The sequence below is a fragment of the Salvelinus sp. IW2-2015 genome, linkage group LG6.1, assembly GCF_002910315.2.
Source record: "Salvelinus sp. IW2-2015 linkage group LG6.1, ASM291031v2, whole genome shotgun sequence".
In the NCBI taxonomy this organism is placed as follows: Eukaryota; Metazoa; Chordata; class Actinopteri; order Salmoniformes; family Salmonidae; genus Salvelinus; species Salvelinus sp. IW2-2015.
Genome location: NC_036845.1, coordinates 2,251,519 through 2,266,187, shown reverse-complemented (window position 1 = coordinate 2,266,187; position 14,669 = coordinate 2,251,519). Strand labels below are relative to the sequence as shown.

Here is a 14,669-nt window from a genome sequence, read left to right as displayed (position 1 = left end):
ATCCTCCACATTCCTAAAAACAATTATGAACATTTTACTCCATACATTTTCCCTGACACTCAAAGGTGCTTGTTACATTTTGAATGCTTAGCAGGAACATGGACCAATTCACGCACTTATCAAGATAACATCCCTGGTCATCCTTACTGGGCCTGATCTGGTGGACTCACTAAACGCAAATGTTTCGTTTGGAAATGATTTCTCTGTGTTGGAGTGTGGCCCTGGCTATCCGTAATTGAAAAAACAAGAAAATGGTGAAGTCTGGTTTGCTCAATATAAGGAATTTGAAATGATTTATACATTTACTTTTGATACTGAAGTATATTTAAAAGCAAATACTTCCAGACTTTTACTCAAGTAGAATTTTACTGGGTGACTTTCACTTTTACTTGAGTCATTTTCTATTAAGGTATCTTTACTTTTACTCAAGTATGACAATTGGGTACCTTTCCCAACACTGTCTGTCTCTAAACTCTGATATGACTTATCCACACACACTGAATACACATACACTATCCTTATTAAGACAATTATTATAAATATTCCAAAATACAATTAGTGTCCATAATTTGGTGTTTATTTATTTCTATTAAATGTACAATTAAACGGGTAAGAGAATCAATGGCTTAAACCAGCCGGTCTGCAGGTATTAAAAAATGTAAGTCTTTATTACTCTCAAATACTCTTTCACTCCTTGTTAATGTAGTTAGTATTATTGCACTAAGTATTGCTTCTAGCCATATGTCTTCTACATACTGTAAGCCTGGCAAACTAAGCTATACAGTTGCCTACACTAACCAACAGAAGGCAACACTGATAAACCAGGACACACCCCCATCCAAAGCAGGCCAATGGACTTTCATGTGAGCAGACTTACTGGCATTGACGCTGTGTATCATAAATTGTGTTGTGGATAATTATGAAAGTCTGGAAATCCTGGAGGGAGTCAAGTTAATAAATCAAGTGTTGGTTCTCCTTTTTGGTTCAAATCAAATGTTATTGGTCACATACACATGGTTATCAGATGTTATTGTGAGTGTAGCGAAATGCTTATGCTTCTAGATCTGACAGTGCAGCAGTATCTAACAGGTAATATCTAACTATTCCACAACAAAACCTAATATCTAACAAATTCCACAACAACACCTAATACACACACTCTTGTAAAGGAATGGGATAAGAATATATACACTACCGTTCAAACGTTTGGGGTCACTTAGAAATGTCCTTGTTTTTGAAAGAAAAGCAAATTTTTTGTCCATTCAAATAACATACTGACTCCGACAATATATCCCAATAGAGCCATGTTTCCGTGAAACAGAGTATATTACAATCCCTGATGTCTCTCTGGAAAGCAACCCTTGCCCTAATCTCGTAAACTTTTTTATCTAGGGACTGGACATTAGCAAGTAATATACTCGGAAGCGGTGGGTGATGTGCGCACATCCGAAGCCTCACTTGACGACCACTCGGGCATCCTCTCCTCCGGTGGCGTTGTTTTGGAATCAGTTCAAGTGCCCTGGGAGGTGCAGACAAAGGATCCGCTTTGGGAAAGTCGTATTCCTGGTCGTAGTGCTGGTAAGTTGACGTCTCTCTGATATCCAATAGTTATTCCCGGTTGTTTTCTGGGCTAACAATGTAAGAAATAATACATAATAAACTAAATACTGCACAGTTTCCTAAGGACTAGAAGCGAAGCTGCCATCTCTATTGACGCCATTTTCCAGGTCATGTGGCGCTGTCTCAAAACACTGGTTCATATAGTACTGATTTCTCAGGCAGTATGTTATTTTCAAGAGATAATACAAATATCTGTAACATAACTCATTTAGATATTTAGATTTTGACCTAGGCCAGCCATACTCAATAGCCGGACTGTGATCCAGAATGGTGTCAATACGGACTGCAGGTACAATTTTTTAAAATAATAATAAACTCAACTTACTTTTGATTTTGTTGTAATGTTTGAGTCACTCCGATAAATAACAATATCCATCTGGATCATTGCCACCTTTAAATTTGTGTGACCGAACCTTCACCAATAGCATTTGTGTACCCCTGACCTTTCATTTGTTTTATTTATTTTATTTAACCTTTATTTAACTTGGCAAGTCAGTTAAGAACAAATTCTTATTTACAATGACGGCCTACCCCGGCCAAACCCGGACGACGCTGGGCCAATTGTGCGGGACTCCCAATCACGGCCGAATGTAATACAGCCTGGAATCAAACCAGGGACTGTAGTGTCGCCTCTTGCACTGAGATGCAGTGCCTTAGACCGCTGCGTCACTCGGGAGACCTAGTATACTAAGTTGAGGGATTTTCAGTAGGCCTAAAATATAAACAAGTCATTTCTGGTAAGCAAAATCTATGCTAGTCAATAAACTAGGTAAATCAGTAGCCAAGGATAGATACTGCAGCACTTACTGTGTACTGTTATTGTTTTACAATTATTGCCTTTAACGGTCATTCTCAGTGAAAGCCGGGAAGTCTGCTCACAGTAACAAGTGAAATAGTCAAATACTGCATTTCCTGCTAGCCACTCAGAGGAAACATTTAGAGGACCATTAACGAGATTGCGAAACCTGCATGCTGTCACACTGCTTCAAGTACAATAAGCAGCCATGTATAACCTGTCTGTGCAATAAACATGTCGGTGTTATAACACAGATGGTTCATATTAAATGAACAGTGAGGGCCAGTGTTACTTATCGTAAACTTTTCATAAATTCTCTGGACATCCTTATTCAAACTGCTGATAATCACTTATGTTTCTCGCCCATTGATTCCTCAAAAAGCTCATCGATAGGGAAATATAAACAGGGTAGTTACATTGCATCAACTTTTTGACTCTGATCAATCGTTATGTATATATAAAAAAACGTTATCAGCCTATATGTAAGGATTCAAATATAAAAACAGGGTATTGCACTTTGGGTTTCATGAGGTTCAAAGGTTGCAGAGGTTGGGTTTGTAGGGGAGAGTGGGGTAAGTTGAGAAATGTTTTACATTCAGCATCACTCCATCAAGGAAAATATAGTACTCTTTCTAACAGATATTTAAATATATTTTAGGATGTTGTGTATCCCTGGAAATAATCAGAATTCATGTAAACATTACAGTTTAGAAAATATAGCTTGTCCAACAAAGTGGTCTCTTGCACAATTTACCCCGGGTATGGGGTAAATTGAGCCGTGGAACAGGGTACGTTAATTAAGCACTTACACATTTCTGTACTCAGTGAAATATTACCAATACCTTTTTAAAACCATAGCTTTAAAACACAATTCAACACAATCACAATCACTTTTTTTGTCTTTTAATCATTCGAATTAAGCATATTTTAACATAGTCTTAACACCAAAAGAACACTTTTTTGTATTACTTTTAACATAGGCCAGGCCCTGTTGTTACGTTATACCTCAACGATAATGCCTTACGCCTGGGAAGAAAACACTTACATTTGCCATTGGCTCAAACATTGGCTCAACTTACCACTTGGCCATTGGCTAAGAGAGGAAGAGGAATCATGCATGTGGCAATGTTGTTAATTATTCACAAAGGAACCACAGACAAACGCTCATTTCCTCATTCCATCAAATAAGTGCAATCTTACCTTTATTGGTGTAGAGGACAAGTTCCACTTTTTGGTCGTTCTTACCACACCACTCTCAGAGTAAACTGCATGTAAGGCAGAGGTTGTAAATCAAAATGCTCCCATATTGTCAACTGGCAACTCACTGGGCAAAAACTGGTTGAATCAACGTTGTTTCCACGTCACTTCACTAAGATGCAATAACAGACTACTAAGAGCTAAATGTCAAGCCACTATCAAAATCTGGTCCACTCTAAAACGTTTGGGAAAAAGATGATTAAGAGAATACACCGGCAGGTACCTACAAAGAAATAACATGATTATATAGGTTGTAATAGATGAGTCAACAGCTGATGTGTGCTTATGTCAGCCTTACTTTCAGAGATTTGTGGATATAAATATGCACATTATCAAACAAAACATAAATGTATTGTGTAACATGATGTCATATGAGTGTCATCTGATGAAGATGTTCAAAGGTTAGTGATAAATTTGATCTCTTTCTGCTTTTTGTTAATACTATATTTTGCTAGGAAAATGGCTGTGTTTTTCTGTGGCTATGTACTGAGCTAACATAATTGTTTGGTGTGCTTTCCCCGTAAATCCTTTTTGAAATCAGACATGTTGGCTGGATTCACAACATGTGTAGCTTTAATTTGGTGTCTTTCATGTGTGATTTCATGAAAGATGGATTTTTATAGTAATATATTTGAATTTGGCGCTACATTTTTTCTGGATTTTGGCCAAGTGGGACGTTAGCGTCCCACATATCCTAGAGAAGTTAACTGACTTACCTAGTTAAATAAAGGTTAAATAAAATAAAATAAATATATACACAGTACCAGTCAAAAGTATGGCCACACCTACTCATTCAAGGGTTTTCCTTTTATTTTTGTACTATTTTCTACATTGTAGAATAATACTGAAGACATCAAAACTATGAAAAAACACACATGGAATCATGTAGTAACCAAAAAAGTGTTAAACAAATTAAAATCTATGTTATATTTTAGATTATTCAAAGTAGCCACCCTTTGCCTTAAGGACAGCGTTGCACACTCTAGACATTCTCTAAACGAACTTCATGAGGAATGCTTTTCCATAGTTTTGATGTCTTCTAAATTATTCTACAATGTAGAAAATAGTACAAGAAAAACCCTGGAATGAGTAAACTACCGGTCAAAAGTTTTAGAACACCTACTCATTCCAGGGTTTTTCTTTTATTTGGACTATTTTCTCCATTGTAGAATAATATTGAAGAAGTCAGAACTATGAAATAACACATACGAATTCATGTAGTAACCAAAAAAGTGTTCAACAAATCTAAATATATTTTATTGGCATTCTCTCAACCAGCATCATGAGGTAGTCACCTGGAATGCATTTCAATTAACAGGTGTGCCTTGTTCAAAGTTCATTTGTGGAATTTCTTTCCTTCTTAATGCGTTTGAGCCAGTCAGTTGTGTTGTGACAAGGTAGGGGTGGTATACAGAAGATAGCCCTATTTGGTAAAATACCAAGTCAATATTATGGCAAGAACGGCTCAAATAAGCAAAGAGAAATGACAGTCCATCGTTACTTTAAGACATGAAGGTCAGTCAATGCGGAGCATTTCAAGAACTTTGAAAGTTCATTCAAGTGCAGTCACAAAAACCATTAAGCGCTATGATGAAACTGGCTGTCATGAGGACCGCCACAGGAAAGGAAGTTACCTCTGCTGCAGAGGATAAGTTCATAAGAGTTACCAGCCTCTAAAATTGCAGCCCAAATAAAGCTTCACCGAGTTCAAGTAACAGACACATCTCAACATCAACTGTTTAGAGGAGACTGCGTGAATCAGGCCTTCATGGTCGAATTGATGAAAAGAAACCACTACTAAAGGACACCAATAATAAGAAGAAACTTGCTTGGGCCAAGAAACACGAGCAATGGACATTAGACCGGTGGAAATCTGTCCTTTGGTCTGATGAGTGTAGAGGTTAATTTCTGTATTATCAAATGAGGAGAGACAAACAAGTCAGAGTTATACTTAATCTAAATATTTATTCACTTATTAATAAGGAAAGCATGTCACACCCCACACTCAAGTGAATGATGTGAGTACTCTGCAATAACGATGGCTGGTCGACGAACCACTCTTAGATACTTTGTTGAGATCCCTGAGACAAAGAATACAAACACCTTTTATAGCAAAGATACACCCCTTTAGTCTACATGACAAACAACGGATGTGTGGAATGGGTCACAAGGTGAGACTTGATAAATGAGGAGTATCACCCAGCCAGATAGTATTTGCTATGAAGACTGTTCTTGTTGTACAGAGTTTGGCCCCTAAGACAAGGCTCTGATCTCGTCCCTGGTACTTCATAATATAGAAACATCAATTAATTCTATGGAATGCGACCTCCGAGAGAGGACAAGACCATCATTAATCAGTTGCTAGAGTTACATCTCAGAAGCTCCCCTCAGTTCACATCGACACAATAGTTCCAACCCTATTCTGATGCATACAACAACCATTCGATGCAATAACAGTATTATAACAATCTTGTAATTTCTCCACGATATGAGTCCAAATTTGAGATTTTTGGTTCCAACCGCAGTGTCTTTGTGAGATGATATCTGCATGTGTAGTTCCCACCTGAAGCATGGGAGAGGAGGTGTGATGATGTGTTTTTTTTAAACCAGCATAATACCACCGCATTCTGCAGCGATACGCCATCCCATCTGGTTTGCCCTTAGTGGGACAATCATATGTTTTTCAACTGGACAGTGACCCAACACACCTCCAGGCTGTGTAAGGGCTATTTGACTAAGAAGGAGAGTGATTGAGTGCTCAACCCAATTGAGATGGTTTGGGATGAGTTAGACCGCAGAGTGAAGGAAAATAAACCAACAAGTGCTCAGCATATGTGGGAACTCCTTCAAGACTGTTGGAAAATTATTCCAGGTGAAGCTGGTTGAGAGAATGCCAAGAGTGTGCAAAGCTGTCATCAAGGCAAAGGGTGGCTACTTTGAAGAATCTAAACTCTAAAATATATTTTGATTTGTTTAACACCTTTTTGGTTACTAGATGGTTTTATGTGTTATTTCATAGTTTTTGTGTCTTCACTATTATTCTACAATGTAGAAAATAGTAAAAATAAAGAAACTCTTGACTGGTACTGTATATAATACAAATGTTAATATACATAAATCAGAGGGTAAAGAGAGAAATGTTCAGTGTTAAGATTAATCATGCTTTTTTGTTGTTGATCAATTGGACTTGGAAGTGGATTATTAGCTGTAGCCTGCCGCCAGTCAAAAGGCTTTTGATCTAAATGTGTCTGAAATCAGTGTGTGATTTATTCACCCTTTTAACTTTATTTCAAAACAAATTTGGTTTACATATCTGCATTCTTATAATGGTCTCTCCTTTTGTGTTTTCACAAACAAAAATACACGATACAAGGTAAACACTTTTCCCAACAACTACACACGTAAGAGAAGGATAAAGTTGAACCCCTTGGTAAATAGAAGAGGTGAGCGTCACTGAATATATATATATATATATATATATATATATATATACTAAAATAAAATATATATCTAACATATAGAGTGTTATACATAATCTGGCAATATGTGACTATAAATTACATGGAGTAGTGTGTACATTTCACCAAATGAATCAACTATAAGGCCAAACTGGAACAGCGCTGCAATTTCTTTTGACTTCCAGGGTTAGATTAAATCCGTAGAGTGGAAGGCCATGTTCCTGCGTTTGCGGAGCCTGCATTCACGGTAAATGCTGCATATGTTGACTAAATCGTAAATGACCTTTACATTTTAATTGTGCTATACAGCGGATCTTCTGCGCTACAGTTTGAATCTAGGTCTTAGTCTCCACGGTTGTCCAAAATAAGTTGAGTTGAGTATTGCTTGTGCCATTGCTGACAGCACAGAACACTGAATTGAGCAAATTGATACATTTGTACAACAAGAAGTAAATATTTGACATTGAGTTGTAAAATGTTTATTCTTGTGAGTGGTAACCTTACTGGCACTCTGTGTATTGACATCAAGTAATACATGTCTTCTCAGACTTTAAGAATAGTCTCTTTCTGCTGCATTCTCATAACATTGTCAAATCTGTCTCTAAACTCTGATATGACTTATCCATACACAGTGAATACACATACACTATCCTTTAGACATTTATTAGAAATATTCCCAAAAACTATCAGTATCCATAATTTGTTGTTTGTTTATGTATATTAAACTTAAAATTAAACAGGCAAATGAATTAACAATTTAAACTATCCTGTCTGCAGGTATTTAAAAAAGTAAGTCATTAGATATATAGTTTTAAAAAAGCATGTCATAAATGTTGATGAATAAACAGCATTATGTATCTCTTTGGAAAGTGCCTGTAACTGGCACCCACTGTATGTGGTCAAAATCAGGATGATTTTGGGGGCTGGGGTTGAGAGAAGCGGTGGCTGTGGTGCTAACCGGTGTTTAGGTGTCAGATCAGTGGATATCTTTGGCCAGGATGACGACGTAGACGATGTACAGGATGATGACGGTGATGCCGATACCCAGGGCGGAGTGGTTCAGTATCCGTGCTAGACGAGAACTCCTCTCAGCAACCTGCTGGTGACCCTGGTTGTTGGCGTCTCGAGTCTGAGAGCAGAGGGAGGAAGGAAGGAAGGAAGAAAGAAAGAAAGGAAAGGAGGGAGAGCTGTAATTGTTGTAATCATCATTCAGGAAAGAGAGAGTGAGAGAGAGACTTCAACGGAGAGAGTTCAACGATGATTTAGTGCAATGCTCTTATTTGAGTTATTTCAGGAGAAGCAGTATTCATTCACAAACACAATGCTTAGCCAACATGCCAACTAAGTCAGAAAATAAAAACCAGAGGGACATTTTTCTATCTCACTGTAGAGCATCTATAATAGAGCATATTAACACCATACTAGTGATGATATAACAACTTGAACGCTAAGTTCCTGTGGCCACACCCCAAGCAGCACTAAGTTGAAACAGCTGTGGATGAAGAACCAACTGTACCTGTGTGCCAGATTCACTCTTGTAGCTCTCTCCCCTAGCTACAGTCTTAGGAATGGTGCTATTTTGTGAGACACTTTTTGACACCTGTTATGTTTTCTCTTGAGGGAAGAACAAGGTTTGACAGGCAATGCTAAACTTTCAGTCAACTAACTGAAGTCTCAGTGTCTTTGACTCATCACTCCTTGCCATGGACTTTACACTATAGACATCTCGGAGTAGCTGACTACCAGTCAGTATGAGTCACACACTAAGCAACAGTAAAGCTCTCAGCAAATTTTGAACAGTATGTGTGTGTCACATGTGGTCTTGGATTACTTTCTGGCTCCAAATCAGGAAGAGTCTTGTGACAAACAGGAAGTGCATGTAAAACACAAACAACAGGCACCAAAATACCCACTCTTTAGTCCATGTTTAAAAAATAACAACATGCCCTCACACCCCCCAATAAGATCGCTCCCACTTAACAGTGACTTACTCAAGTCTGAATTGAATCAACCTCCCCCTAGTCACATGACGTTGTTAACATAGCCTCCATCTGTTTCCGTCCTCTGGTGAAATATGTGAGTTGGCTTCCACAGCAGGGCGAGGGTTGACTTAAGGTTTAAGCAGAGAGGGTCTGTGTTGATTTAGGGTAGTGTGGCGTGAGAAGGCCTGCCTGCTATTGTAAACCCTCCTCCTGATTACTGACAGCTGGTTCATAATTGTTTCTACACGGCTAGCTAGAGGAGAAGGGCTCCTTGGATCTCTTAACAGTGGACAGTTGTTGTGTTTCTGAGGGTCTGTGTACTTGCGTGTCTTGAATAATTATCTGGGCACTCCACCAAACGTTTTTCTTCCATTTCCTTGAGGTTCACAAGATTTCCTCCATCCCATCTGTCTGTCTGTATGCTCTGTTTGCCTTGATATTGCAAAACTTGAAATACATATAGCCTATCCTTTTACTAGGCTACTACGTCCAATTACATGAGAGATGTGCTGAGAGATGTGCGTGGTCATTTGTTGTATGGAATATGAACCCATCACAGCCAGAAAAGGTGAGGAATACTGTATATTCTGTAATACTGTATATACTGGAATACTATACTGTATATTCTGTAACACTGTGTATATTCTGTAACACTGTATATTCTGTAACACTGTATTCTGGAATACTGTATATTCTGGAACACTGTATATTCTGCAATGGTTATGAAAATAAAATAAATAGGAAACATGTTCCTATTATAAGATTCTGTTGTCTAATTAATTATTTTAGATTCTAAAAATAAAACATATGTTTTCGCTCTCCTCACTGATGGCAAATAGTTGCATTCTTGTTAATAATAAGTTTTCCTGTTGATTTTTATATATTTTTATATACCCCATTCACACAAAATACTCACTTGCAAGCTTGCAATACAGTAGTTCAACCACCAGCAGATGTAAGTATGCATGGGATAAAGTTTGCAGGGAGGTGAGTACATTCTCAAGTCAAGTAAAAAAATATATAAAACTGGCACACGCACATTTTGGGATATATTTTGAATGTATGCACGGTTTATAAATGAGGCCCCAGAAACCTACTGGAAGCTTGATTCCATTCACTTACCCACGTAATACTCCATTCCTGATTTCCCCATGGGCCTCTATCAGCACTGCAGCATATTGTTCATATGACTCATCATAATATAATCTGTTGGGCCAGGCTCCTTGAAAACCACATTACATTCAATACCAACTCAATTCCAAATAAAATATTCTGAACAATTAACTGAGGAGTGGTTATTCCACTCTTTTATAAAATACTGTATCTGCAATCTGGGATTTGTTCTAAGCAATGTGGGGAGTGCAATGGGATGACAAAGTTAACATTTTATGAATTGTTTATGTGGAGGATGTACAACTGAACATATTGTATTGGGGTTTCTGTGTGACCTCATGGAGAGGGAGGGGCAGGATGTGAGATGCTTGATATGTGAGAAAATCACAAGATCGAACAGAATCAGATCATTAACGGAGTCTGTCTTTCCAATCTCTGTGACATGAAGGGCCTTCTCAGTGACAGTACAGAAATGCTGGTGAATGGGCCATTCATTGAGCGACCCAGTGAGCATTTATATTTTTTGGGGTCGTTTAGCAGACAATCTAGAGCGACTTCGTACTGGTTCCCCATGGGAATCAAACCCAGAACCCTGGCATTGCAAGTGCCATGCTCTACCAACTTAGCCACACGGGACCACTATTGATTTACACGGTCAACAGATTTCTGCTCTTCTCTGTGACTGAAGAGAAGGTTGTCAAAGTGTAGTCAACTTTGTTCTAAAGGCAGAAAGAATCTGCTTGGTTTAGGGAAGAACAAATCCGATTGGTTTCTGAAAGTCAATGGGCGGAGTTTAACAGATGCACATCTTGAAAACATGGAGGAGGTTTGAACTGAGCATCTTGTAAATAAAAGTTTGAGTTAAAGGTTCTAACGTTTTTAAATATTTATTGTGATACAGTAGTCAGACAAATGTGACAACATCTCTTAGATACAACTAGTCTCCTGACTTGAAGCAAAGAGTAAAATGTAGCAAACTAGCAGCAACATGCTAAGATAATCAGAGCAAGCTAGCTAGATAGGCATTTAGCAACCTCTTAGCTACTTATGTTGAATTAATAGACATACAAGTAAGTCAGCTAACATTTGTTTTGTTGAAATGCAATTTTTTTTGACAGTTATGGACAGTTAAAATGCTAAGCTAAACAGAGCTAGTTGAATAGAGCTAATCTCGTTTCCTGGATGGTACTGTTGACTAACCCCATTCCGTGCAAATTTGCGCAACAGCGGCATTCAAACGAGGCTGCAATGAAAACTAATGGGACTGTAGTGACTGTGTTGGCATCAAAATCTGGGGTGTGAACTATGTTTCTATTAAAGCGTTGATTGACCTGGTACTGGCCCGATAGTATTGGAGTAAAGTTGAAAAAAACTGACCTATCCGACGCTGTACGTTAAATTGTGACGTGTCATGACATAACATACAGCATGCATAAAGCAACTCATTCTGTGTCTTACAGCTTCTCTCCACCAGGTGTAGCGCTTCTCTCGCAGTTTAAAAATAATAAAGGGACAGGGACAGGGTAAGGTCAATTGTACAACGGAATGCATACATCTTTTGCGTCATCACCGCAAGCCATCATGCCTCTTAAAAGCCGCGACAGCCGCTGTTAAGTTCTGAAGAGAACTTTAGCGCCGCCCTTAAAAACAGATTCAAATTCGACACAAACCTTCAAATAGGTAGAGTTTTAAGTCAGAAGTTTACATACACCTTAGCCAAATACATTTAAACTCAGTTTTCACAATTCCTGACATTTAATCCCAGTAAAAATTCCCTGTCTTAGGTCAGTTAGGATCACCACTTTATTTTAAGAATGTGAAATGTCAGAATAATAGTAGAGAGAATGATTTCAGCTTTTATTTCTTTCATCACATTCCCAGTGGGTCAGACGTTTACATACACTTAATTAGTATTAGGTAGCATTGCCTTTAAATTGTTTAACTTGGGTCAAACGTTTCGGGTAGCCTTCCACAAGCTTCCCACAATAAGTTGGGTGAATTTTGGCCCATTCCTCCTGACAGAGCGGGTGTAACTGAGTCAGGTTTGTAGGCCTCCTTGCTCACACACGCTTTTTCAGTTCTGCCCACAATATTTCTATAGGATTGAGGTCAGGGCATGGACACTTCAATACCTAGACCTTGTTGTCCTTAAGCCATGTAGCCACAACTTTGAAAGTATGCTTGAGGTCATTGTCCATTTGGAAGATCCATTTGCGACCAAGCTTTACCTTCCTGACTGATGTCTTGAGATGGTGCTTCAATATATAAATACATTTGATTTGATATATCCACAGAATTTTACTTCCTCGTGATGCCATCTATTTTGTGAAGTGCACCAGTCTCTCCTGCAGCAAAGCACCCTCACAACATGATGCTGCCACCCCCGTGCTTCACGGTTGGGATGATGTTCTTCGGCTTGCAAGCCTACCCCTTTTTCCTCCAAACATAACGATGGTCATTATGGCCAAACAGTTCTATTTTTGTTTCATCAGACCAGAGGACATTTCTCCAAAAAGTACGATCTTTGTCTCCATGCGCAGTTGCAAACCATAGTCTGGCTTTTTTTGGCGGTTTTGGAGCAGTGACTTCTTCCTTGCTGAGCGGCCTTTCAGGTTGTGTCGATATAAGACTTGTTTTACTGTGGATATAGATACTTTTGTACCTGTTTCCTCCAGCATCTTCACAAGGTCCTTTGCAGTTGTTCTGGAATTGATTTGCACTTTTCGCGCCAAAGTACGTTCATCTCTAGGAGACAGAACGCGTCTCCTTCCTGAGCGGTATGACGGCTGCGTGGTCCAATGGTGTTTATACTTGCGTACTATTGTTTGTACAGATGAACGTGCTACCTTCAGGCGTTTGGATATTGCTCCCAATCATGAACCAGACTTGTGGAGGTCTACAATTTTTTTCTGAGGTCTTGGCTGATTTCTTTTTATTTTCCCATGATGTCGAGCAAAGAGGCACTGAGTTTTGAAGGTAGGCCTTGAAAATACATCCACAGGTACACCTCCAATTGACTCAAATGATGTCAATTAGCCAATCAGAAGCTTCTAAAGCCATGACATCATTTTCTGGAATTTTCCAAGCTGTTTAAAGGCACAGTCACTTAGTGTATGTAAACTTCTGACCCACTGGAATTGTGATACAGTGAATTATAAGTTAAATAATCTGTCTGTAAACAATTGTTGGAAAAATTACTTGTTTCATGCACAAAGTAGATGTCCTAACCGACTTGCCAAAACTATAGTTTGTCAACAAGAAATTTGTGGAGTGGTTGAAAAACGAGTTTTAATGACTCCAACGTAAGTGTATGTAAACTTCCGACTTCAACTGTACTGTATGTAATGACACATTATATAAATTCTTTATAGTGTTTCATTTACATTTTAGAGGTGATAAGATTGACAGATCGGGTGAAGAAATCTGTTTCCACACACAGCTTATCTCCCCCTTTCCCTATCTCGCAGTACGTTTTGCTTCCCCACCCGTCATTTTTAAAAAGACCCGACGGAGCTCATTGCCTTCTTCAATCATGCAGAGACGGGCAGCATGAAGGCCTCGTCATTGATTTTGCTGAAAATGGGAGAAATTGTGCTTAGAATGGTATTCATATTACAGTTGACCTGGAAGTATTATGTTTTTGGGGTGCTAAAATAAGGTCAATTGTACATTACAGCGCGATGTACAGAAGTGCATTAGATTAGTAACTACATCCTTTCTTATTCCACTAAGATATAATCAATGAAGCAATATTTACAAGAGTAGACCAAAAACAAACTCTACCATATTCTACCTAATATACAGTACGTACGTGAGGGTAGAGTAGGGTACTGTCAGTAATGGGGATAAGAGGATGAGTGTGTATAAGCAATATGTGGATAGATAAAGGGGCTATTAAAGGGTTAACTGAAACAATGCTGTTGCTATTTTCATTGACAATTATATCTCTACACTTCACCTAAAATATGACTGAAACATTTGGAGTGTGGACTGTATTAATTGTGTAATTACTGGGAGTGGAACACAGAAGTTGTGGTGTTTGGTGCACCTGGGCTCTCCATTAAATTATTATCCCTTAAATTACCTAATTTTCAGCCACTTTCCCTTTTCACTGCATGTTGCTTATAGGTTCAGCTTAACACATGCCGGATTCATACCACTAACGGTCCTGCTTACAAAGGAGCTGTGTTCGACAATGTTTCAAATTCATAGATTTGTTAGTTGTTGGGGCCATGATTGTTTATGTTTTTCTAGTCTAAGGCATGGCCACTATAAAAATGGGAATTGATGGAAATTATGTAAAAATGTACCACTAGCCACTTTAAACAATGCCACTTAATATAATGTTTACATACCCTACATTACCCATCTTGCCTATGCCGTTCTGTACCACCACTCATTCATATATCTTTATGTACATATTCTTTATCCCTTTACACTTGT

General features: G+C 38.4%; 1 protein-coding gene across 1 annotated transcript in view; it reads right to left on the bottom strand.

Annotated features, from left to right (window-relative positions):
* Window positions 1-7,594: 7,594 nt before the first annotated feature.
* LOC111964876 (uncharacterized) overlaps window positions 7,595-14,669 on the bottom strand; it is a 17,434-nt gene continuing 10,359 nt past the window's right edge. Inside the window, exon 2 of the mRNA XM_023988727.2 lies at window positions 7,595-8,260. Coding sequence (XP_023844495.1) covers window positions 8,108-8,260 — 153 coding nt within the window. The 3' untranslated portion in view covers window positions 7,595-8,107. The remainder of the gene's footprint in view (window positions 8,261-14,669) is intronic.